This window comes from Tribolium castaneum, chromosome 4 (assembly GCF_031307605.1).
Source record: "Tribolium castaneum strain GA2 chromosome 4, icTriCast1.1, whole genome shotgun sequence".
Taxonomy (NCBI): Eukaryota; Metazoa; Arthropoda; class Insecta; order Coleoptera; family Tenebrionidae; genus Tribolium; species Tribolium castaneum.
The window spans coordinates 7,028,415-7,053,381 of NC_087397.1; the positions used below are offsets into that span (position 1 = coordinate 7,028,415).

At 35.2% G+C, this 24,967-nt stretch overlaps 1 protein-coding gene across 8 annotated transcripts in view; it reads right to left on the reverse strand.

Annotated features, from left to right (window-relative positions):
- Positions 1-24,967, reverse strand: part of Ubx (ultrabithorax) — a 103,839-nt gene that overhangs the window by 21,440 nt on the left and 57,432 nt on the right. For 4 of the 8 annotated variants that reach the window (XR_010333649.1, XM_064355973.1, XM_064355971.1 and 1 more), the window contains 3 exons: positions 22,074-22,124; positions 17,344-17,358; positions 1,081-1,421 (listed from right to left, as the gene is read on the reverse strand). Coding sequence is in view for 7 of the 8 variants with exons in the window: in XM_064355973.1 (XP_064212043.1) it covers positions 1,129-1,421; positions 17,344-17,358; positions 22,074-22,124 (359 nt within the window). In the remaining variant the exon portion in view is untranslated. Of the gene's footprint in view, positions 1-1,080; positions 1,422-17,343; positions 17,359-22,073; positions 22,125-24,967 lie in introns of those variants that run through there. The other 4 variants (XM_008203013.3, XM_064355974.1, NM_001039408.1 and 1 more) reach the window with 4 other exon arrangements.

Below are 24,967 nucleotides of genomic sequence, written 5' to 3' on the forward strand. Positions count from 1 at the left end.
TAATGTCAAAAATTAAGAATTAAGTTATCGCTTATCTAGAGTAACATAAAAATTAAAGAATTTCATAAAAAAAACTGATTTATATTAATAGTATAGGTAAATAAAGTTCTTAAAATGTAAGTGAGCAACCTTAAAAGTTTCGGTTTTATTAACTTTGTTTAAAAAATTTGAAAATACAAAAAAATACATTTATATTTTTCTTATATGTGCCCAAATAAGCTATAAAAACTACAGTAAAAGTGAAAAAGTAATCGAAATTTGAAGAAGAAATCAAATCTAATTTTTTTTGTTTTAAACAGCTTTTGATTTAAGAACCCTGGCCAATACAGTCTTAAAAAAATTCTGAATCGATACAACTCAAGTGATTACCGAAAAACCATTAGCCACGTTACACTCCCAAAGTATTTTGGGTTGCATTTCCAATCCTGTCAGGCTCATGACAATTTGTGAAACACGTTGTATAGTTTGTGTTTTTTCTATTTTTTTCCAACTTCGTATTTTTATTCAGTAGATGAAGTATTGATTGTGTTATTTTTGTGAATTTGTTTTGGTAAAAATAGAAATAATAGCGTGGATGTTATCATAGCTGGGGTTATTAGATTCGAAATGGGCTCTCTCTTAATTACAATTCTGGCGGTCTTTCGTAATGAATGCTCTAAGTTAGCTTTTCTATAGTGTAAGAAATGCAATTAAATTGATCAATTATGAAACATCAGAGGGGTGTAGTGTATATCCCCGAACGGAACGCTTGCCAGAATGCAACCGGGGCGCCATCTCTCACGCCAAGTAATTACGCAAGGGGATTTTCTCCACTCGAAGATTAAACACTAAAATTCCGTACATAAATTCAAAGGCATTACAAATAGCCGAATGGAAACACAATTATCTTAATTTTCTTTTTGCCGGCGATTCTCAAGACCTGATAATTTTTCAACTATTTACAACCCTTATTTTTGAGCAGTTAAAGACCGCCAAGTTGCGGTTTCTTCGCACGTTCCGATAGTAAACCGCAAAGCCGCCGCGTGTTTGAATAGTCAGTTTTAAGCTTGATAGTGAAATAACGAGGTGTTAAGAACTTACCTTGTTTTAAGAGTTATGCTGATCCGCCAACAGCACCGAAGTAATCCACTAATTCGGGTCCACTTGTGCGGCGACGGCTGCAGCTGCCGCCGCCGCTTTTTGAGCCTGTGCTTGTTTTTCTTGCTCGTTGAGTTCTTTGATCGCTTGGATCTCTTTCTTGAGTTTCATGCGACGATTCTGAAACCAGATTTTTATCTGTCGTTCGGTAAGACACAGTGCGTGAGCCATTTCGATCCGCCGCCGCCGTGTCAGGTAATGGTTTGTGTGGAACTCTTTTTCCAGCTCCAGCGTCTGGTACCGGGTATACGTCTGTCGGCCTCGCCTTCGGAGACCATTCGCTCCTAAAAAAGAACACCACACTTGCAAAAACCACCGTTTGCACAGTTAGAAAGAAAAAAATTAATATTTGTTACCATAGTAGGTTCCCATAGTACAGTAAAACTTCTTAAATCGAACTAACAATATATAAAAAATTAATTTTCGGAATTATCAAGTCATTTTTTTTTTATTTATATTAATGAAGTGTACAAAGTGAGCCTATTAAAAGTAGCTATATTTCAACCTATATATTTTAAACGAATGAAAGAGGTTTTACTGTAATAGTAATACCATTAGTTTTTTTTTATTTTCTTATTTGAATTAAATAAAAGATAATAATTATTGCATTAAATAGTATATTATTTGATTTTATTTTTAATTCATATTTACATACTCGTTAAATTAATTTATTAAATATTTTAATTATATTTCATAAAATTCGCTTAAATTAAGTAACTTCCTTCATAAAGTAAGCCGGATTCTTGCATAAACTAAACCAAACCTTAAAAAGTCAGCGAAAAATTAGTTAAACCCAGCTGTCTAAGCTACTTTTTATTTTTTATCTTTATCTCTTTCAGTAATATCCATAACTAGTCTGCCCTATATAGAAAAAAATATTGCCCAAACCAGTGATTTTTACTTTTTTGTTACAAACAAACCTCTGATAACAAGAAACCATTTAGAGTTCCATAAGTTGTCTATTTTTTTGAAAATAATTGTTAAACAGCTTAAATACAATTTTCTGAAATTTTATTTGGGTCTTTCAAATACTGGTATTAGCGATTTTTTCAATCGATTCAAAACACATCTCAAAATAAACAAAATTGTTACTGGAATTAATGCAACACAACATTAATAATTCTTAAAAAAACAAATTGAACGAAACTTCCAAAAACATTTTTGTATTTTTTTAATTTATTTTTTAAGACATTTCTTGTTAAAAAATATTATGTTATTGTTTTTGTGTGTTCTTTAACAACAAAAAATTAAAGATTTTGGTTAACAAATCGACCGACTTTACGATATTTGCCACCAAATAAAATTAATTACTAATAAATAAATATCTAAACACTAAAATTACATCTAAAGTAATGGAAAATGCCTTTGAAAGCACGTGTTATTTAATTTAATTTCCCATTTTTTTGCAACAAATACATCAGTATATTTTATTTGAGCTACATAATACATAATACATAATACATTATGTATTATGAAAAAAAAAACAGAATTTATTTTGGAACAGAAGTAAGCAGTATTACCTAAACCAATAGTTTTCACGTTTTTATTAACGAACCCCTTATAACAAGTTACTATCTCAAATAAAACCATTTATTTTGTACATTGTATCTATAATACTTATTTATTATACTAGACAATAAAATTTAATTTTATCTTGAAAAGGTAATTTTATTCCATCCTCATTTAATTCGATTAAAAAAATTAAGTTATTTTGATTGGCAATTATAAACGTCAAAAAATTCAACAATGAAAAAAAACAACAAAAACTGAAAAACAACAATGGTTGTAAACTTTATTTTTTTAGAAGATAAAATTCCCTTTTACCATAAAATAAACAGTAGGTAAAATACAATTTTATCCTTGACAATGAAATAAAAAAAATAAGAAACCAAAAAGAGTTTTTATTAAACGAAACTGTATGGAACTATATCAGCTTAAAACAATCTGCAAATTCAAAATACACGGCGTAAAGTATAAGCTTCTAAAATTTTAAAGCCCATTTTGGTGATATTTTTTTCGAATTCATAAAATTCTCTTCAATTTTCTTTTAAATTAAAAAAATAAACTAAAATAAAAAAAACAACAAAAATTAAAAAATATGCCAAACTTTTGCGTAAATTAAACCAAACCTCAAGGAGCATCGACTGAACAAAAGTTAAGAACCTGTCTAAACTATTATTTTTTATCTCTTTTATTAATAATACCAATCCATAACAGGTTATTCCACAAATAGAATAGGTAAATGTCCTAACAATAGGTATCTAAATCTGCCACAATAAGAAGAAAAAAACGTATTTCGCCTAATTTTATGTAAAAGTATAAAAACTGTTCCTTGTTAACACCTTGCTTACTTTTCTAGTTTCGTTTGTTGTTTATGCACCCATTGAAATTTTAAAGTGTCGGTACCCATGATTGGAAGCCCGGAAAGCCCGTGGGCGTGACTAATATTAGTTGAACGATTTCTGTAGTAATTTATCACGAAAACCACTCCCACCGGCCCTTTTTCTAACAAGCAAAGGAATTAAATTTCACAAAATGTGGAATAGTTAAGGTCAACGCTTTGTAGCCACTCAATCTGATCGGCCCCTGGCCGAAATTTCATGTTAAAACGGCCGATAATAACCCATTTCGAGTAGTGCGATCAGTATCTGAACAAGCACCGAACTAGCGGTAGGAAGAGTTCGATTTTAGTGTGGAGTTGAGACAATGTAGCGGTTTAAAAATTAGACTTACCGCATCTCCACGTAAAATCAGGTTTAGTTAGCCATCAATTACCGGGAATGGCGTGCCCGCACGATACTGCATCCAGCTCGGACTGGAAAGCTCCCAGAGCCGGGTGTCCACCATTGGCGCACAGGCAGACACCCTGCTGTGGTAAACCCTCAAGGACACGGCGGGGATAAATCATCCCGTGCCAGGATAAGTCAAAAAGCTCGCGGTGATTAATCAGTCCGAGTCGGAGACGCGGCTTGTTTATGGGTGTATTTATCTGGATAAACGAACGGCCGTTCCTCGTATATTAATAAGAATGGTATTAATTTATCGGGAGCTTTTGCATAGAATCGGCGATGTTTACGACCGGATCGATAATTGCGTGCGAGGAAGCTGATTGAGATATTTCCCTAGACGAAGCAGAGGCTACTTGAGTACGTTTTATTGCCCTGGCGAGGCATATTTCGTTAATAGCATGAGTTAACGCATTAAAAGTCGTTTAGTAATCTTCGTGCATCGAGATATGTAAAACGAGAACATGCCGAGAAGGTAATGAAGACGATATCGACGGGTGCTCGCCTGGTCCATCAATATCTACCAACGAGATACCATCGACATCGCAAATATCATCGCTCTGATACTGACCCGAGAAATTTCATTTTTTCGCAAATGAGAAAAGCACAAAATGAGCCATTAACCTAATTGGATAATAAGATGCACGTGACCGCAAACGCGCCCGCAAAACGCCTTAATGCTATTGGCTGAGGCTAAGGGATGGTTAGTGTAAGCCAATTAGTGAGAAATACCTGCGCAAATATTTGAAGGAGAACACCATTTGTAAAATGTCCCGCTTATCTGATCCCAGAAGACATTTGTCTCCCCACCAAACAAAACAAAAATGCACAAAAATTTCTCAAAAATTTACATAAAACGGATAATATCTCTGGGACTCGAGATCTGTATCAAAAAATAAGCCTCATCAGTGTTGGGAGGCAGCGTTAGTTTTTTTGTGTTGAAAAAATTGCAAGCCTTCTTTTTACTATCAAAATGCTAGATTATAAAAACCCTATTTCCGATAGCAACGTGTTTTAAATTAGTGTTATCACTATTTTTAAAACACCCTTCCCATAGCAACGTGTTTTAAATAAAAAATTTCAAATAACACTTAATACGTTCAAAGTTCTCAAGTGTCTCGCATACGCTCGTTGCATGACGACAGCCCTCCAACTTTAAGCTTGTGTTTTTGCACTCGTAATTATAAAGCACTACAAAACTTGCTTATTTTTCCAAAATTTCACGTTCCATAATCTTTTTTTAAAAAATTTGAAAATCAAGCATCATTTTTGCATATACACTGGAGTCAGGTTATAACGAACCCGCTTATAACAAACTAAATTTGATTTAAAATGTGACACAATTTTCCGTTTATAACGAACTTCTTACCGTATTTTGACAAATAACTATGTTGGAGTTGATAATAACAATAACAAAGCAGTAAAAGATGTGTTAACTGATGAACAGATTATTGAATTATTAACTAAATACATGTTAACCAATGAAAACCTGTGTTTTTAAACATAATTACAGTGCGAAATTGAAGATTGAGCAAATGTTTTATATTTTATGATAGTAGAACAAATTAATTTGTTTTCACCGAACTTTTACTACTTTTACTAGTTCTTTAGATACAGAGGGTGCAACTTTCACCTTAGCATCGAAAAATTCGTCAAAAAACAATCTCAACTGTTTGAGCAGTTTGAACATTTAAGGAAATAGATTCAGTGTATCTTCCCTAAAAAAATCAGAACAAAATTTTTGCAATTTTATAATTTTTATTGGGAGGATTTGTTTTTTTGTGCCTGTTTTTGCTAATTTTTATTTAATTTAATAGATTTTGAAATAGGTACTAAGCTCAGAAACCAGATTAATTTAAAATTTTTGTTGGTCCCAAATTATTCGCCGACTAAAACTCTCTATACCTCAGAAATTATGAATATTCCGATAATGCAAGTTGACTTATTTTTACCACCCTTTACAACATTTGCACAACTATAAAATTCACACAGTATACATGTTACTGTTTCTCAAAGAATTCATGTTTTTTTCACAATACATACCTATAGTATAGGTACAACTTATTTCGCCTTATTTCATACGAAAACTAAAAATAACTGATAAAAAAACGCTTTTTTCGTTTGTTGTTTATAGAAAACTTCGAATGTAACGAACTTATTTTGACGCATTTTCGGAGTTCGTTATAACCAGGCTCCACTGTACCTTGTTTTAAAAAGGTGTGTGTAAAAATGTCCTAAAAAAACGTACAGCGAAGTACAAGGAATGAATTTAAAAGCCTTTTCTGCTTCACTTTATTTATAGAAATTGAAAAATTTTAATAATTCAAGGAAATAATTGCAGAAATGAAGCCCCATTACCACTGATGGGTGCAATAAATCATTTCGAACCGTAATTATGTCATAATAACTTGTTTGTTCGAAATTAAATCGTGAGTATCGAAAATAATTTGAAAGTAAAATTAAATATTCATTCATTAAAAAATGAGCAAGAACAAAATTGTTCAAGAAGCTTCAAAAGAAAGTATGTAATTATTGTTTTTTGTACGATCATTATCCTCTTGATTAATACTTGAGCAATATCAAATTATGTATTTACATGATTCTAATAACGTAATAGAATATCATCGAACCGATTAGCCTATTTTTAGAACAAGAAAATCAGGTTTTAATTTGCTATGAAAATAAAAATGTGGAAGGTTAATTAACGTGAGGATTCTAGTTGTTTGGGGTAGGTGAATAAATTCCAGTTCAGTGGATTATTCATTGCAATAAAAATTTCTGCGTCATTTAATGATGTGTCTCCGTCCATTTGTAATATTCTAAGTCCGAGTCGATCTTCTGCGTCATTGTTTTTGTTGGCATCCAATTCATCGGAACTTTTAACCGAAGCAGTAAATTTCGGCTTAGCCCTCGAGTAAACTTTTTGCTCCCGAAAAGTTATATAATCCCGATATTCCGGAACTTATTTAACCTCATCTGTTTATTCGCTTATTCGGCAGATGCCGTCCATCTTTTGGTAGAGCAGAGCGCAGCTCGCTGTTGGATTTATGCTCTCGGTTTAATTGGGAGCCGCCACTCTTTCCAACGGCCCTCGCAATTCGTCCCAGAGAATAAACCTGCATACAGTCGCAAAAATACGACGACAAATCATTCGGACGGATCCTCTACCCTTCCTTCTTCTTATTCGCCATGCAACAGTAAGTGGAAGTAATATTACTTCCACGACATGCCTAAGTTATTTACAGCACGGTAAATTTGGGGTGCGCGTTTGTGTTAAATTGGATAACGGGCCTACGCACCCCTATATTCCACCCCGTATGGTCCAAAAATGACGGGCGAATTCTGCACCCCCGCCAAAATAATACAACAATTTACATAATTTGCGCAGTTTTTTTGGCCTCTAACTTTAACAACCCTTTTTTAATTGCCAAGTTTTTAACACAAAGGGCCAATTTCATAATCACATTAATCGCACTTTTAAAAATTAATGCCCTTTTAAGTTTACAGCCAAAGTTTTTGCCCATTAATGCATTTAATTCTCCATTTTAAATTACGTAAAAAATTTGCAAATGATGTGTGATTGTTGCAAAACCGAAAAAATACAAATTGGGGAAAAAAATATTTCTTTTAGAAGTTTGTTAAAAAATTTAAAATTGCGAAAAATTCAATGATTGGAAGGTTTTAATAAAAGGAATTATTTAAAAAACAAAGATTAAAAAAAACACAAATGCTAATGCTAGAAGAATTCTATTACACTTTGTCCGGTTAAAAAAAATAGTTAGAAACCTACCTACTTAGTTATCCAGCCATTCTATTTTAACGGACAGGACACTTTGCCTAAATTTTTTAATTATATTTTCAGTTTTTAAACTAAAGTAAAATTAAATTAAAGTATAAGTAGAACTGAATTTTTCTTTACAGGAACTTAATACCAGTCAAATTGTTTGCAACCTACAATTAGAGCCACCTTTTTAAATTTTGAAATACGAACAGAAAAAAAAATTGATGACGGACGGGACACAAAGAAGACTTCAAATTTTTGATCGTTGAACAATCGTTATAAAATTTTGTAAATATTTAAAAGACACTAATTCCAACAACTATTTTTGAAGTAAAAAATGGGAACTGTAGAAACTTTTGAAATCATAACGAACGAGACAAAAAAATTTGTTTGTGAAAATAGCTCAAAAATTGAACCTGTAGAAACTTTTCAAATCACAAAATCAAAAAATAAATCAATGTGTAACAACTGCTGATTAATTTACTTTTTGTTTACACATGACGGACGGGACAAAAAATTTGTTGGTGAAAGTAGCTCAAAAAATATTCAGACAAATTTTAATTATTAAAGACTTTAACGATATTAAAATTAGACCGTGAAAATAAAAAATTGTTGGTTTTGTTTAACAATGTAAGAAATAAGAACAACATTTTATGTTTGCAATGACGGACGGCACAGCAAAAATTATAAAGATAAAAAGTGATATTAATAATCAATTTACTTACTGATTTTCATTTTCTGAACAACCAGAAACTAGAAAAATACTCTTCAAAAAATATTCAACAGTTGTATTACGTCAGTATTTTAAGTTATCGCCTAAAAGAGTAGTTAAATTTTAGAATTCAATGAATTACTTCAATTTAAGTAATTATCCTCTCTCAAAAACCCTTTTGTTGCAAAATACATTAAATATAAACCGAATCGTGTACCTATTTTGAAAAAAACTTAACATAATTTTTTTCTATAAGCGTCACTTTTTTGGTGTTTTCAATATCCCGAAATTTTTTTGTAAGATGGCACTGCTTCAATTATTTTTTTTTATCCTGTCTTCGACTGTTTCCTGTATTTCTTTAACGTCTAATAAAAAATATTTCTGATTTTTTATTCAAAAGCGTCGGTCATAAAATTAAATACAAATGTGTTAACCATTTTAACGAATTTTCTGCCCGTTTTGGCGTTCGTTGATTGAGAAGCGATTTGTGTGCGTTACGGTTTGTCTAGTTTTGTAGTTTCCCCCGAATTTGTCTCTAGAGTAACGTCTTGGTTGGAGTTGGAGTGTCTAAGGGTTACATAACGCATTTCTATAGTTTGTGGTCCCCGGAGAGCGGCTCCCTGTTTTAATTGGAAAAACCTCAATGGTGAGATAAAAATAAAAAAGTTGTAATCTTGATATAGCCGATGAGGGAGAAGTAAAAGTACAGCGTTGTAAAAAGAAAAGTTCGCGTGCGTCCGTCTGTTTCTCGTTATATCTCTAATTAGTAGAGCAGAGCATTAAATTGTTGGGTTTTTGTGGCGATGCATCCAACTAATTAGTTTAATAAAGCGAATTCTGTCCCGCATCGAATCGAAATTTGGGTTTTGAGCTTAGCATCACTTGGATCTCGTTAAGTGTTGGAGGTTCAGTGTGAATTATGTTGCGGTACGTCGGGTGTCACTATCGTAAATACGCAGCTACAACATGTGTGCTCAGCATTCATCCCCCATCCATCTGTAGATCAGTCTGTCCTAAATTAGACATATTTCAGCGCGGTAATTTACGCAAGACTTTTATGGTTGTAAAACAACACGCGTAAATCATGTATTTGCCATCGGCATAGACCATCTGGGCGCTGGGCATTTTGCGGCCTATCACGAGGGCGCCCCGTCATTGAGTTATTGACCATCTATTGCTTCCGTCCGGTCACGCCCTCATAAACGCGTGGCGGTTAATTGCGGCGCAAACACCACGATTTTTTAACCCCGAATAAATCACACAGACAACGCCGAGTACTTTTCCGAGTACAATGCCTACGTTCTGATATCAGATACATGCTTAAATATATCGGGAAGAAACACCCATTCGTCTCTGTCAGGGGGTAAGCGGCGGAGCCCAAAGACGCGACGGGTGAGTTATGGGCCCGAGCTCCTGGGATGGTTGGAGTGAAGGTGCTTCGGGGTGGGTGTTGGGATGGCAACGGAAACAGAAGCGTATTATGGCTGCCAGGTCAGCATGGCCCGTCAGGGACTAGCGCGGGAGAACCTTATGGATTCTGACGGCTTTCTGATGAACTCGGAGACGAAATGGCGCATCCCCAACCAAAACAGCATTTGTTTATTAATTTTGGGAAAATTTTTAATGTCACCAAACCGATCATTTGCAGAATTTACGACCTAGCGGCTCAATATGTTCAACAAAACCCCATAATAGTGGCTTAAAGCTACTTACGAGTGTTTACCCTACCTAATAAATGAACTTCCTTCAGACCTCACAAGTTAAATTTCTTTTGTTGACGGATAACCCTAACCGGTCCCACTGACGCCTGAATTTATTATCAATTTATCACCAAACCAATCACAAATTATGAAAAATTTTTGACCACTAATAAAAAATCAATCATAAAAAAAAGTTTAGTTTTTTCTTATAGCCCAGTCAAATTAGCCAAAAATAAGACGATCGGTGAAAAAAATTCCTAGAGAGTTAGATTTTTTTTAAAAGCTTCCTTTACACGTGGAAAGACATATATCAAAAGTCCTCAAAGATGGGGGACGAGCTCAAGAAGGGAGAGGGGGCTAATGTCTTTTTTGTTTTTTTCGCTTATATCACGGGAACGGTAGCCCCTATCAATTTTTATCTCCTTACCAAAATTAAAGTCGATAAAATTTCCTACAAAATGGTCCTAGCTTTATTGTTGTCGGACTAATCGTAAGCGAGCTAGTAGCTTTTGAAGTTTAGTGTCTACACTGTTTAACTAAACATTAGTATATCATAAGTATTTATATGGAAATAGTGTGTATAAAGCGTCTCCCAACTAAGCTAAAAGTGCGTAAATAAGAAAGAAAAATACTTTCTTTCCTCGGGCTCTCCGGTTGAAGACTACAATTCAGTATTAATATTTTACTGAACAAGACTGTAATTCAGTTTTCAATGTTTGAGATGAAGACGAAAATGCAGCATCTAAAGACGACTCTCAAGACTTCTGTGACCCCCATGTCTCCCCCTTTCTCCTCTAATAAAGTGTTGGACCCAATAAAATTAGTTTATTGTCAGTTTTGCTAATCAGAAGTCATTTTCTTTTATAGCACATTTTTTTAATGATTATTTCTTTCCAGCCCTATAACTCGCTTATGGTTAGTCCTACAAGAAAAATTTGTATAAGCATTTTGTAGGAAATTTTATCAGCTTTAATTTTGGTAGAAAAATAAAAATTGATACGAGTAACAGTTTCCGAGATATAAGCAAAAAACCAAAAAAGGGTGCTTTAACCCCCTCCCCCTCCTCGAGCTCCCCTCCCAACCTCGGGGACTGTTGATATATATTTACCCAAGTGTAAAAAAAGCTTTAAAAAAATTTTAACACTCTAGGAATTTTTTTGACCGATTTGTTGTCTAATTTGACTGGGCTATTAGTTGTAGCAAGTTTTTAGAAAACAGAAATGAGGGTATTTTTGTAAAATTAAAAAACTGTTAAAGTAATAAATAAAACATGTCGAAATAAATTTTTTAGAGCTATTTTCACGCACAAGTTTTTTTGTCCCGTCCGTCATGTGTAAACGGTAAATTCATCCGAAGTTGTTGCACATTGTCTTATTTTTCGGTTTTGTGGATTTCATTTTTTAATTCATAAATAGTGCCCTTTGAATTCATATAATTTTGACACGAATGTTCAACGAAAAAAATATGAGATCTTTTAATGTCCCGTCCGTTATTAGGTAATTTGTATTTCTTACTGTTCGTAAAAACTGAAAATAAAATCCAAAAATTTCTGCAAATAAAAATAGAAATAGCTGTAGAAATTTTTAGTTAATATTGGTAGAGCGGGTGTGGTTCCGCGTGGCCATTTGGGTAATTATCGCAATATCTCATTATCGGGTGGTTTATATATCGGCGCAAACGTACATCCCATTTAGTTGTAGTTAGTCTCTTGTAAACATGAGCAATTCACTCCCAATACAGAATTATTGTGCATCCCTGCAGTCACATTGATTCGGTAATTGTGTTTACATCACGGCGGCAGTCTATTCGTTGTCGGGTCCGCAAACTTTACTGTCCCCCATATAAACTGCCAATTCTGGGGTTAGTTTGCGAAGTGGTTGGCAATAAATAAAATTACTCGCCAATTAACCGACCGCCATGTCTCAGTCAATCTCACTTTATTAGCTTTGATATAATTGATTTTGTTCGGGGGTAAGAAACGTCGCAAGAAATTTCCACGAGTCGAGCTTTATTTTAATTTGAAAACCGATACCGACCACGAGCGATCAAACACAGAGATAAAGCACAAACAATGCCAATAAATTCAGAAATGCCTGAAAAGAAGAAATACTGGTGCAGGGTATCTTTACATCTCGGTTTTATTGATTTATTGAAAACAACATTTAAAAAGAATATCACTCGTGAAAGTATCACGATAGGAAGACATTCCAACCCCGTTCGAGCGCCTGAAGGCGGGGCTTTATTAAAATTTCTCTCCGGAGAGACAAATTCGCTTACGCAATTTCCGAAATTTTTTGAGTTATTCGATCGGATCGCGCGTTTCATTACCGCTGGATTTATAGGATCCGGTTGGTGTCGGTTCGAAGGGCCATTAATGAGCATAAACAGTCGTTTAGAGGGCCGCCGAAGCCGATCCATCATAATAAGTGACTTCGGCTGGTAACAAAAAGGCGACACATGTAGAAAATCTCCAAGAAGGTTCGTTGTTCGGGCGTGAGAGCGCCTCCAAGTGGGTGTATGTAAAACCGTGGGGTGAAGTCCGAGAAATGAGTGGTGTAATAAATCAGCGTTCTTGTTGGAACAGCGGGCAGCTCCCATGTCAGAACGCCAGCCATTTTGAGGCGAGTCTAGAACCCCCCGGTGATACATCGACTTTCTTCTAATTAGTTCGCTCCTGAAAACTAATTCATACGCAACCAACACTCGCACAAGATAAACTGTGATCGTAATTAATAGCCGCAATTAAAACAAAGATTTAATAGGGGTAGGGGGGCGCCATAATGAAAGCCAAATGGTAGTTTACTAGCGCGGTATTTACGTGTTGCGCATAACTTTACAAGTTTACCTAAGTCCCGGGGCTGTAAACATGTCTTGAACTTAAGCCAACCAACATCTTTCGCGAAATTAGGAAGGAGCCATCATAACAACCACTTCTTCAGACACGTTTGGACCTCAATTTCAACCAAACACACACGCTGCTAATTTATAACGCAAATTTACACTACCTTAAAAATTAAAATTAGGAATTATTGCCAACCACCCGCCGACTAACTTTCTCCAACTTTCTTACGCACAAAGCACACCGCGAAGCTTCTGCCTACACCACAAAAGGAGAGTGCGCCCCTATTATACATTTTTTAAGGAAAAACTCACTCAAGGGACGAAATTCAAATATTTTTAATGGTGTTTTGTTAGTCATCAAAAATTACAGGCACCAACTGATACCAGTCCAAAAGAACTATTAAGATACAGAATGTACCAAGTTTTATGACCGAAACACAAATAAATATTTCTAGTCGAGTAAAAAAATAAAGGAAAGAAAAGTCTTATTTTTTATTTCCAATTACCCCAAAATTAAATACGAGTACAATAAAAACAATTATATATTTACCACAATTTCTATTTCAAAGTAATTTAAGAAACAAAAAAAATATCTTAAGGCCGTAAGAAAGTAGGTAGTGCATACAATTTTTTACAATTCTTTGGATAAACTTTGTTTCCTACAAAACCAAAAAGTCGCTACGCGGTGTAATACTTGAAAAATTAATTAAGACCTTAGTGATTTTTTTACAGTCAAATGTCCTTTTGATAAATTTTCTTTTCTGCAAAAGTATAGAAATTCGAGTGTCACTTGAAATAAATTATAGCTTATGATGTCAAACAAAAGCTAAGGAGTGATGGTCGGTTTATCTTTTCTTCAGTTTACTTAAAGACTCTTAAAATACCTAAAATCTTAACTGTATTTTTTTTAGTTCGGACAATATCTAATAAATTATAAATCATTCCTGACCAGATTACGTGGTTTCAAAATATTAGTTTTTAAATAAGTAAGCTTGGTGAAAATGTAAACCTTCTAGATCCAAATTCAATTAGACTTCCAAAGTCTAGTCTGTTTAAAAACAAAATAGACTTTTTTCCACAGCACTCTACGTGAAAATGCTTTTTTCTCCATTTTGATCAGCATGTAAGATTCGATCATATCATGTGATACATCGTTGTAATCAGGAAAAAAAAATTCAAAAATACAAAAAGCGTTTAAGGCTTTCATAAAAAAAACAAAGTTGAGTGTTGTCAATCTGACATCAAGAACGCTTTGGAAAATATGATGACAGATTTAGATCTCTTATAAAAAATACAAATTACTGGTGGAGCTCCAAAAACGGACACCCTGTATTTTATGTTTTAACGTAATCTGAAGACATATGTCGTTCCTTTTATGTCTTTATTTTTTTTTTAATTTCCTGCGATGAAAAATATGGGAGATAATCGCAACGAAAATCATCATCAAATTAAAAATTAACTCTCCTTTCTGTTGAAATTTATCTTAAACTCTAACAGGATTTGTCACGTATTGATGAATTATTTGTGTCTCTTGTTAGTGTAATTTATAAAATTTAAATTATTTGGTCTTAAAATTGGACCAAATGCTCGCATATAAACTCAATTTTAATAAATTGAATAACTTGGATTAGAGAGTAGTTCTTGAAAAACGGTTTCCATTTTTGTAGGAATTAATTAAGACAGAGTTGTTTTTTATGTTGCTTTTCGAGAACTTTTATTGACAGAAGTGTTTATTATAATTCTAATTGAGAAATCCAAGATCCAAGACGTTGGCGTTAGGTGAATTCGCGAGGTAAAAGTCCTTTCAACTCAAGCACTGACCCTCTTTTCCTTGTATCAGATGATATCAAAAGTTATAAACTAAATTACCCAAGTATCAGTAAGTGCACTTTCTTCCTATAATTTTTTTTGTCTTTCTTTAGATCTGAGTCAAGCAATGTCAGAAAAAGAGCTGTCATTTCTGCAATAACAGATGCAGAATTTTGGGTTTGGATTATCAAAAAAATGAACAAAATATTGTTTGATTATTTCGTAAATATCGGCCAATCCATCTGGAATTTCGCTGTTTTCTAAGAAAATTTCAAGGTTTCTATTTCACTTGGGTTCAAATGTAGTGGATTCATAAAACTCAAAAATGTACTAAATTAGGTCAAAAATCTTTTGCTGCAAAATACAAAATATAAACCGATTTGTGTAATTTTAAAATCATATTAAAATTTCGGTGGCAGGTTAATTAATAGTTAACGAACTATCAAGAACTGTAATTGATTTGAAAATGTAAAATTTTTCGGCTTCTATGTGCGTAGGTGCGGTATAATTTGGGTGTCTGCGTTAAAATTCGCCGTCTAAATAATGATGTCGAATGCATAATGCATCATTGCAATAAATAATGAGTGGAAGGTGGATAAAAATTGAGACTTACAGTTGGAGAAACGCCGCACGAAATCTCTTTGTTCTCGGCTGCAAACAATGGAATGTAAAACAAGCTGAAACCGAGTTTACATGTAATTTTAATCAAAGACCAGTGCAGTAGCCTCAAGTTCAATATTGTAATTGGGTATTATAGCAAAAGGTGCGATTTTGCACACAATTTGCACACACTATATAGATGTTCATAAAACTCACGAGCGCTTTGCATACGGCCGCTGTTTTGCAACTTCACACCCACCTCTTTGAGGATTTACGACCGCAAACGTTTTTATTGTTTATAACAACTTCACCAGAGAAACGACCGAACAAGAATTCAAAATAAACGCAACCAACTGTACGGATTTTAGGCAACCATTCCTGCGCCCGCGATAATTAAACACACACTTCGATTCGGCCACAAGCCAACAAAAGAATTATGCAGCTCTATGATATATATGGTTGCTAAAAAGTACAAAACGGTTGGAAGAAATGTAGCTCCAGACCTCCCAAGACGAGATCACTGGGTCCGACCAACCAGCTCAGTGAAAAGATTGGTTGGTAATCATGCGGCCATCAACTTTTCGCCACAGACTATAATGGAGATGTTTGAGGCTTTTTCATATTATTCATGAAAATTAAGAAATCGAAAACGCCCGATTCCATGTTATTATTCAAATTCCCCGCAAGTGGCCCACAAAACCCTAATCAAATTTTTGAAAACGCTGATTCAAATCAAGATAAAACGAGAATTATAACGAGCATCAACACCTCGAAAGAAATAAATTTCACGCTAATCTCCGCATAAAAGATGTGCATCTTATTCAAATGAGAACATCTCGTGTTACGTTTATTACAACTGTTAACTACTCCTCTCCATAAGAAAATTAATAACTCGTTTTGTATGTGATTTTATTGATCTGGCGAGTAAATATGAATGTAATAGGCTTTTAAATGGTCCAATATTTCAGCTTTATAGTCGATTTGAGGCCCCCTATTTACAATAAGTGCAAATAAAAAATATCATTGGCGTGCATTAGCGCCCCCATTACCGGGGGTGAACGCGTCCCGAACACTCTCATGCTTACCTGTCATCAATCTCCCGCTGATATAAAATGCAAACGTCCCCTCCCTTAAACTAATTAAACTAAACTTTTTTGCAAAAAGCGTCGCGACGCAATTCCCCATGCGTCTGCAGCCATGCATCACATCGGCTGCTGCCATTGCCCGCCAAATGACTTTTACAATTGCAGTATAACTTATCTCCCGAATAATCTACCCCTGAATAATGGAAAAGAACATTCGAAGATGTTCAGAGGGTGGCGGCTTTTTACACACACCTATGAGAACATCATTTGCATTAAAATAAATGTGTGCATGGCTTCCGCCGAAGTTTTAAGCACGCCAGATTTTCCGAGTTTTGGAAATGAGACAAACTCGGATTTCAGTTGGAGAGGCGACGAGGCAAGTAAATAGCCAGGATCTGCATCCCAAATGGCGGCTTGCAGACGATTCCGCGCAAAGGAAAAGTCAGAAAAACGCTTTCAACACTTGTGATTAATTGCCTTATTAAAACTACAATGCATTAATTAGGCTAAACTATGTAGATTTGCAGATACAACTTTATAAATCATATTTTTTGCAATTACTATGGTCACAACTTAGTGTTTTAATTAAATCGTTTGAAAAATAGATTTATTTAAATCTGTTGAAACGTTAATTAGCTTTTCAGGTGTGTGATAGGTATGTAAATTTGGCTTCCTGGAAATGTTTTATTGGAGTGATAAGGACGAGTCTAGAGTCTAGACCTGCCCACACAATGGTTGCGTCCGAATTGTTATTATTAGTAATTTAGTTCCTCAAACCCAAAAATGCAATAAAATTTGTTTATTAAGGCTGCAGTGTCTTAATAAATGCGATTTCATTGCAGATTTTGCCCCTCTACGTACCTTAGTCAAAACAATTTTGGCCCAAACTTACCGAAAGTCATAGAATCTGAAAAAAAATCACGTTTGGAATGCGTCGTAATTTTCAAATAGAAAAGAAGGAAAAAATTAAAGCAAAACGTCATTGCGACATGTAACAAACCGTAATTCCCATAAAAAGTTGCCACATCCATTTCCCACAAGCTTGTTAGGTATATATGAAACAAGTATGCAATTAGACGAGGTGATGAAAAGAAAGAATCCGTTAAATCCTTAGAATGTCCATCTCGAGCGAATTCAAGGAAAATCACTGAGCGATTAATTACAATATAATTTCCAGTAGCTTAATTGCGCACTTTGCAACCCAACCTATAATTATAGACAATGAAAGGCGGAGCGATCACCACGTGACTAACTGCTAAGCCATCGAGACTCAACGTTGACAATATCTCATAATAACAACGGTTTCTGGACTCTAATGAACCAACCGGCCGCTCCGAATGGCTTCTTTATCCTTCAGGGAAGATCCCGCGTGATTGATCGTCTCTATTTCTATTCATTTGATATGAAATAGGAAAACATACGGCCCACACAAAGTGATATACGCGCCACCAAATCAAGCCGAACACAACAATGAACGATACAATGTATAATTGAGCATTTTTACATATTTTACGAAGCAAACTGGCCTTTTAAGACGCAGGATATTTTCTCATTCATTTTTACATTTTTCGCTAGCCGTATTCACATATTTCTCAAATTTGTGAACCTCTTCTGAGCCTACTGTACTTACAAATAGTACAGCATAATTGTTTTTTACGTGCTCCCAACAACGGACACCTATGAGGATTGTCCGTTGTGGAGAGATGTCCACCAATGGAAGGTGGAAATTTAAATATATGTTTTGTTATGTTGTAAAGAAGTGTCCGTTATTCAGAAGGCCCATTAAGAGAGGTTTCACTATATTACTTATTTCATCGAAACTAAGCACATGTTGAGTTAATAATAACTATTATTCAAGCCAAACGTGTCCAACGTACAAAAGATCTTAAAAATAAATTAAAAAACTAAGTAGAAACAGTCTCGCCATTTGGATCATCAAACAAAAGTTCAGGTCAAATAGAATTTTTGTAGATAAAGAGCAGTTAAGCTTTTAAAATTGATTTTATCAATAACTATTCTTAACAAAATTCATTTCGGAAACATTTTTAATTAATTCAAATTTAAAGCTTTTTTGCGAGTTCTGACGTTTTATGTAGCAAACAAAGTACACTGTAATTAATAAACTGCTGAAGAAAATTTAGAAAGAGTTCTTTATTTTCAGTTTATATAAAAAACAATTGACTTATACTGCCTACAATGTTTTTTTTATATAATTTAGCCAGAAATGAGTCGCTTTTTAATCGCTCTCTTCTTGTTCTTCTAGGTAAAACCTCTCAACAACGGACACCGGTGGAGAATTGTCCGTTGTGAAGAGCTGTCTACTCATGAGGGGTGAGTAATTTTAAGAAAATAATTTTAAGCATCATTCCATAAACTGCCGACCAAATATTCAAATATGTTTTGTATAGCTTTATTTTTTGACCATGTTGATATCTTTAAGATTCCTGACTGTATAACCATTTTGTTATTAAAGGTTTGATTCGTAGAAAGGTATATTATAACTAAAAACGTTTTCAAAATAAAATTAAAATTATTAAGAAAGGAAATAAATTCAAAATATTCAGAACTGAGGTTCTAAGGCAAGTTTTCCCTTTATCACAATCGTCTTTATCAATCTTTTTATCACGTTGTTTTATAAAAAAAAATTCGTACATTCATCGATATTTAATTCTGAATTTTCGGTATAGAATTTTTCATCCATTTCTACAAAGCCTTGAAACAAATGTTCGTTTTTTGCACCATTACTCTTTTAATGTGTCCGTTGTAAGAGATAAATTATATGATATTATGGTAATTAAAGATTTTTTATCCTTGTCCGCTTTACAGAGTGTCCGTTAAAGACAGGTTTTCTTACATTATTTCCCAATGCTTTTGTTACGTTCCTATAAAATGTCCGTTGTGAATAGGTGTCCGTTATTCGGAGGTGACCATTAAGAGAGGTTGTACTGTAGTTAAGTTCAAAGCGATCGTATTTAGTGTTTAATTAAGACGTAGATATTTTTCAAGTTTTATTAAATTTTACAACTTATTTCGCAACACTTTTTTGAATTTGTGAACTTCTCGTGTACTTCTTTACATGCCATCCTTTTTTTTAATTAAAAATAAAAAGCAAAAAATCAAAAAGTACAGTAGAGTTGATGGGACCGAACCCGGTCGGGATCACTGAAAGTCAGGATAAAATAAAACAAGCTTTAAAATGTTTGTAGAGCGGTACTTATTTTTTACGTTATATAATGTCTTTCAGTTGAAATACTGTCTCGTTAGCGTAAATTTTTTACATCTATTTTATTGCAATTTAAATATTTTTGGCTGGATTGTTAAAGACATTATAGAAACGGTTCTCTAGTTCAGGTGGTTCAAATAATTTGGTGAAAAACTAGTGGCTAGAAAGCTGGTAGGATTTTTTAGTAATTTAGCTAGGAATGCGTGGCTTTCTGATTGGCTCGCTTCTAGTTTAGTTCAAAGCGATCGTATTTGGTGTTTTAGAGCTCGGCTTTAATCAGGTCCGGTGTTGTCCGTATGAGTTGTCGCATTTCGCGTCGTTTTACAACCGTGAAGAATTTTAATTCTTTGTTCCTTAGCGGAATTTTATTTGTGCGGAAAGTCTGTCGGCTGTCGGTGTGTTGTTCCACCGGCACGAAGTCGGGACATGCCTGACGCTTGCTTCGTTTTACTTGTAATTGGATTCTCATTTCCGACGCATTCAGAATGGCGATTCTGGTCGGCTTTATTCTTTATAACGAACACTTAGAAAATTTTAATTGGCCGCGTCCTTTTTTGGAGCGAGTCACCGGCGCGGCACTGCCAACCACTCGATTTATCATCGAGAAATGGTCGGGAATTATTTAATATTATTAAAATATTTGCGATGGCAAAAAGGCCACCATAGACCGGAACACCAGTTGCAAGGCAGGTGCAAGTTCTTGCGGCCTCAGCCGGTGCCTTCCAGACTGCAGTATTTGTGCAACGGCTGCATTATTTAATTAACTGCAATTTTTTAATGCCGCCATTAACAACCTCGCCGATCCAGATTAAATTATGCGATGATGCCTTTTATAGAATTATAGATTCGAACGGGAGGCAATTCGTTAACGAGTTTCTAATTTTCCCACGGAATTATTTATGGTGCGTTACACTTTTCGCAACACAACCTGCGAACACCCCCGGCACTTGGCCGACCAATTAACCGCGCCCGCGCCTCAGAAATTCAAATTTTGCACTTTTCTATCAATCGGTCATAAATCAAAGTCGGGCAGAATCATCAGAGCTGAGCTGCCAACAGTTTTATCGTTTTCAATTATCTCGCAATTATTAAACAATAAATTGAGCGCTTGAGCTACCGATATGGAATTAAATGGGCGTCTAATATCACCTGCCGATAGCACTGTTGCAATCTTATGACAGTTTCGCTCTCCATAAGCAATTTTCTGCCATTCATCTCTTGCACAAGCATAGCATTAAAGATCGGTTCCGGCGAGTCAAGCCGTGTCTAAGAGGATCATTTATTAGCAAAACCGAAATCACGCCTTTCTTGGGCTTCGTCAATTTCACAGTTGATAGTTTTCCGTTGGAGGCGCATCTGCTGTTAGACAATGCCGCGATCAAGTGGACAAAAGCCGGCACTTAAACCCTGTCAAAGATGATTTAAGTGCTACAAACCCCACGATTGCTAATTCAAAAAAGTGCATCTGCCCCATTGGACACTTGACGTCCAATCGGGTCGGGCCCTGCGCCCATCAATAAGTAATAAATGTCGATACGTGACTGGGAATGCAATATGTCTGCATATCCCTTACGCATGAGTCACTTCATAAACCCACGGTAATGTCGTGATATATGGCATAACAAGAACACGAATCTATGACTCTATTATGGAAATCGGGCGACCGTAATCCAAAAATAACAAGATTAGTACATCGATCATCTGGGGCAGGAGAGCTGGACAATATTCCACCGAGAGTTTATACGTCTCAATCTACATAGAATGCGCGCATATCGATCACCGATTGACAACGAGCTCCTCTATGGGCAACGATGTCACCGATAGATACCTCACATGTGCTAGCCTCAATCATTTCCATGCGTGCTTATCGCCGACATTTGCACTTCATTAATACCAGCAGATTCCGAGTAATATATTGTGCTTTAATCCTTTACTTTATTCCCACTTCCGGTCACTAACTTTTCCGCTAATGAGTTTAGACAGCCACATGCAATAACTCGCGAGACATGCAAATTAATTAGAACGTATGGGGGCAGCGTGCAATTGTTCCAAGACTCGAGAAAAAATTTATTTCACAAAAACGCTACAAATCCGTGTGATCCGAGCAAATTGTCGTGCGGCCTCTCCGAAATAATTTCGAGGAAAACGTGTCGATTAACGGCACCGTTCCCGTTACCGGTCGGCATAATTGCATGGAGTTATTCCTTCCCTAGGCTAGTATCGGGTTATTACACGATCCAATAGCCCCGAGCGATATAATATCACGGGCGAATGGATCAGCCCTTGAATACAATGCGCGATCTCTTAGGGCGAGAGAGATGGGGTCTTCGGAAAGATTCTGTGCTGTGTGAGATGGATCATGATATGTACTCACGGTTGCCATTGTAGCGGTTAATTACCAGTTAACGGGGTGTCTAGCGATAAACTTCCAAACACGCTACACTCCTCACCTGAAAATAAACAAACGCATCAGAACATGGACCGAATTATGACACAAGAAATATCGCTCCAGCAAATGGGAAACGTGAAGCGTCATAAATTTGCATTATGTTCGCCGGTAAATGCAATATGTCAATAGATAATTGAAGTGCTCGGCCGTAAATCGCAGGTACCGGACCGTTATATGGAGAAAGCGATTCCTCCCCTAAAAAATAAGAATCGGACCATAAAAAGAGAAACCGGGGTGCAACAATCGGATTTTTTCCGTGAAAGTTTTACGGCCAAAAATGTGTTTCTTTAAAAAACTGAAACGCTTAAATCAACCCGGTGGCTGCCTTTTTTTCTTAATGGAAAGACAGGATGCGAGGACGCGAGGTGATAATATATTTAGCAATTAATTTTGGTAGCAAAGCATGCCAGAGGTTTATTTTTAAATTTAAAATACTACCAACTTTCAAACTAATTCACGACGAAAGATATATAAATGTGAGACCGGCAAGCGCGCGATCATAAATAAGACAAGTGTGTAAAGCATAAATTCGTTGCGTCTCGATAGAACGTACGGGATTTGGGGTCGCAGAAGGCACAAAAACTACACTCAAATATTCTAGTTCTAATGCAACTTAAAATTGTCGAAAACTTGGTTTAAAATAAACAAAAAAAGCAATTTCAATGCACAATTTGAAAACGGATTGATAAGAAATTGTGTATTCTTGATTTGTATAATGAAAAAAAAAAATTCGATTGCTTCAAAAAACATTTGTAACAAAATAAAATTCAATAACCTTCGGTATAGTAAGAAGATTTGTTATTCTAACTGTTGCTTAAAAACTGATACTTTGGTAGTAATTGTTGCAACAGCAATTTTACGGAATAATGGCAAAAATAGAGGTGAAAGCGGAAGAAAACCTAGATTAGATGGCATGGATGATGAAGATGAGATAAAGTCAGAAAATCGGTAAATTTCAGAACCGCGAAATTATTAATCTTCGAAATAATAATTATTGTGTAAAATTATGGAACTTTAGTCGTTTATATATTTTTTATTAAATAACATTGTTGAACACAAAAGAAAGGTTTATTAATTAACTTAATAAACGTCCATAAAAGCACTGAACTCATTTTTCAACTCATCTCAACTTAACTCTTTCAATTGTCTACTTAATCCAAAGAATTTTGTATCAATTTGAATTCTTCCAACAAACAACAGGGGTGTCATTCTTTTTGATCGTGACTGTACATACGTAGATGGTAGCTTTAGACGAAAATTCTAAGACACTGCTTTTTCGTCTTCGAAATCAAAATTCTTTACATTTTTATTGCAATAATAGGCTGGTTTGTTTTTTTTTGTTCTGAAGTTATAGCCTATACACCTCTGTTTACACCCTGAAATATAAATTTTCGTTGGTGTACATTATAATATCTAACAAGAAAGTTTCCACAACTAGTTTTTTTTCCTGCTTCAGTCATCCCTGCAGCAAGTTTTTTTTTAATAAAATTGAGTTAAAGTTAAAAACTTAAGCCAGTACTTACTAATTTTAATTTCATTGAATTATTGCACTCTTGATAATTATATAAAAAACAAACGCAACATTTTCACGTATTTGTAAACTATTAAGAAGTAGTTGACAAGCATTTGACGGATTAAATTAATTAACAGATAAAATATCATGGTGCAGCACGATTTAATTAAACTCTATTTATATTTGCAATCGCAGCTTAGTTAAGCGTTACCCGTAAGCCGAACCGGTGCAGTTAGGCCTTAGCCAAACATCGTCAGAGTTGCATTCAAAAATGAAATGACGCTTATCTTGGAATTTCATGATTAAACTCTCCACGGGGCATGTCTAGACCCTTGCAGAATATAAAACATCGGGATAAATTGCTGTTGGAATTTTATTACATTTTTAATAGTCCACTTCTGGCACATAATATAGAATAAAATAATTCGCTGAAAAGGACGAAATATCTGAAATAGCAGACGTTCCAGGGCCGACGCTCGTTTTTTCGTCGAAAACGTCGATGTTGTAAATTAAAACGGGATGCAGGCAATTTCCTTAAAGATAAAATTATATATAATGTGCTAAGTTTCTTTATGAAGGAGCATGTCCGGACCTCCATGGCGAGGTGAAATTGCTAGTTGTTGCAGCTCGTACGCGATTATTACACGAAATTGCCGAAATAATGGTTGTGAGGCCTGAAAGTAAAGTTGGCAAAAGTTTGATGATAAATCGAATCGGCTGTCGGACTAATTGAGACCGCTGGTTCGTATTGTGCAACAAATCTTTAGAGTCGTTCGCTTAGTTACGGGGTGCGATGTTGCAGTCCATAACATCGGATGGTCGTCGAAGTTTACGAGCTAACGAACTTCCATAAATCCTCAAGAATACAAGAGTATTTTCCGCAACGCAACTTTTGGTTTTATTTATTTATTCATGAGTTATGCGCGTGTGTGGTTACACTCTCGTGCCGTTTGGAAATTAGATTTTTGCGTCCATTGTGCTCAAAGGGACGGCCGCCATCGGCGCACAAAAAGCGCACTAAACGAACCAATCGGTTTTTGTCGTCTCGGTGATACATTTTTCATATGTGGGCTTGTCAGGAATCCGCGGGCATTCTCTTCTTTTATACGAATGGACTCGTTTAATAGGGGCATCGCCGTTAGAACTTGCTTGTGCTTCGAATATTATTAGAACCGATGTTATTCCGTTTTTTCGTCGAAGAGTAGAAAAGTGGCGAACAGCAAAAGCTTGTCCGTCCAATTCCATCTCATTAGCGAAGGAAATGCCGGTGACAGCAGCAAAGGCTTGTCGTGTAGGGGCCTTATATAGAACCGGTTACTCCACGATGCAGA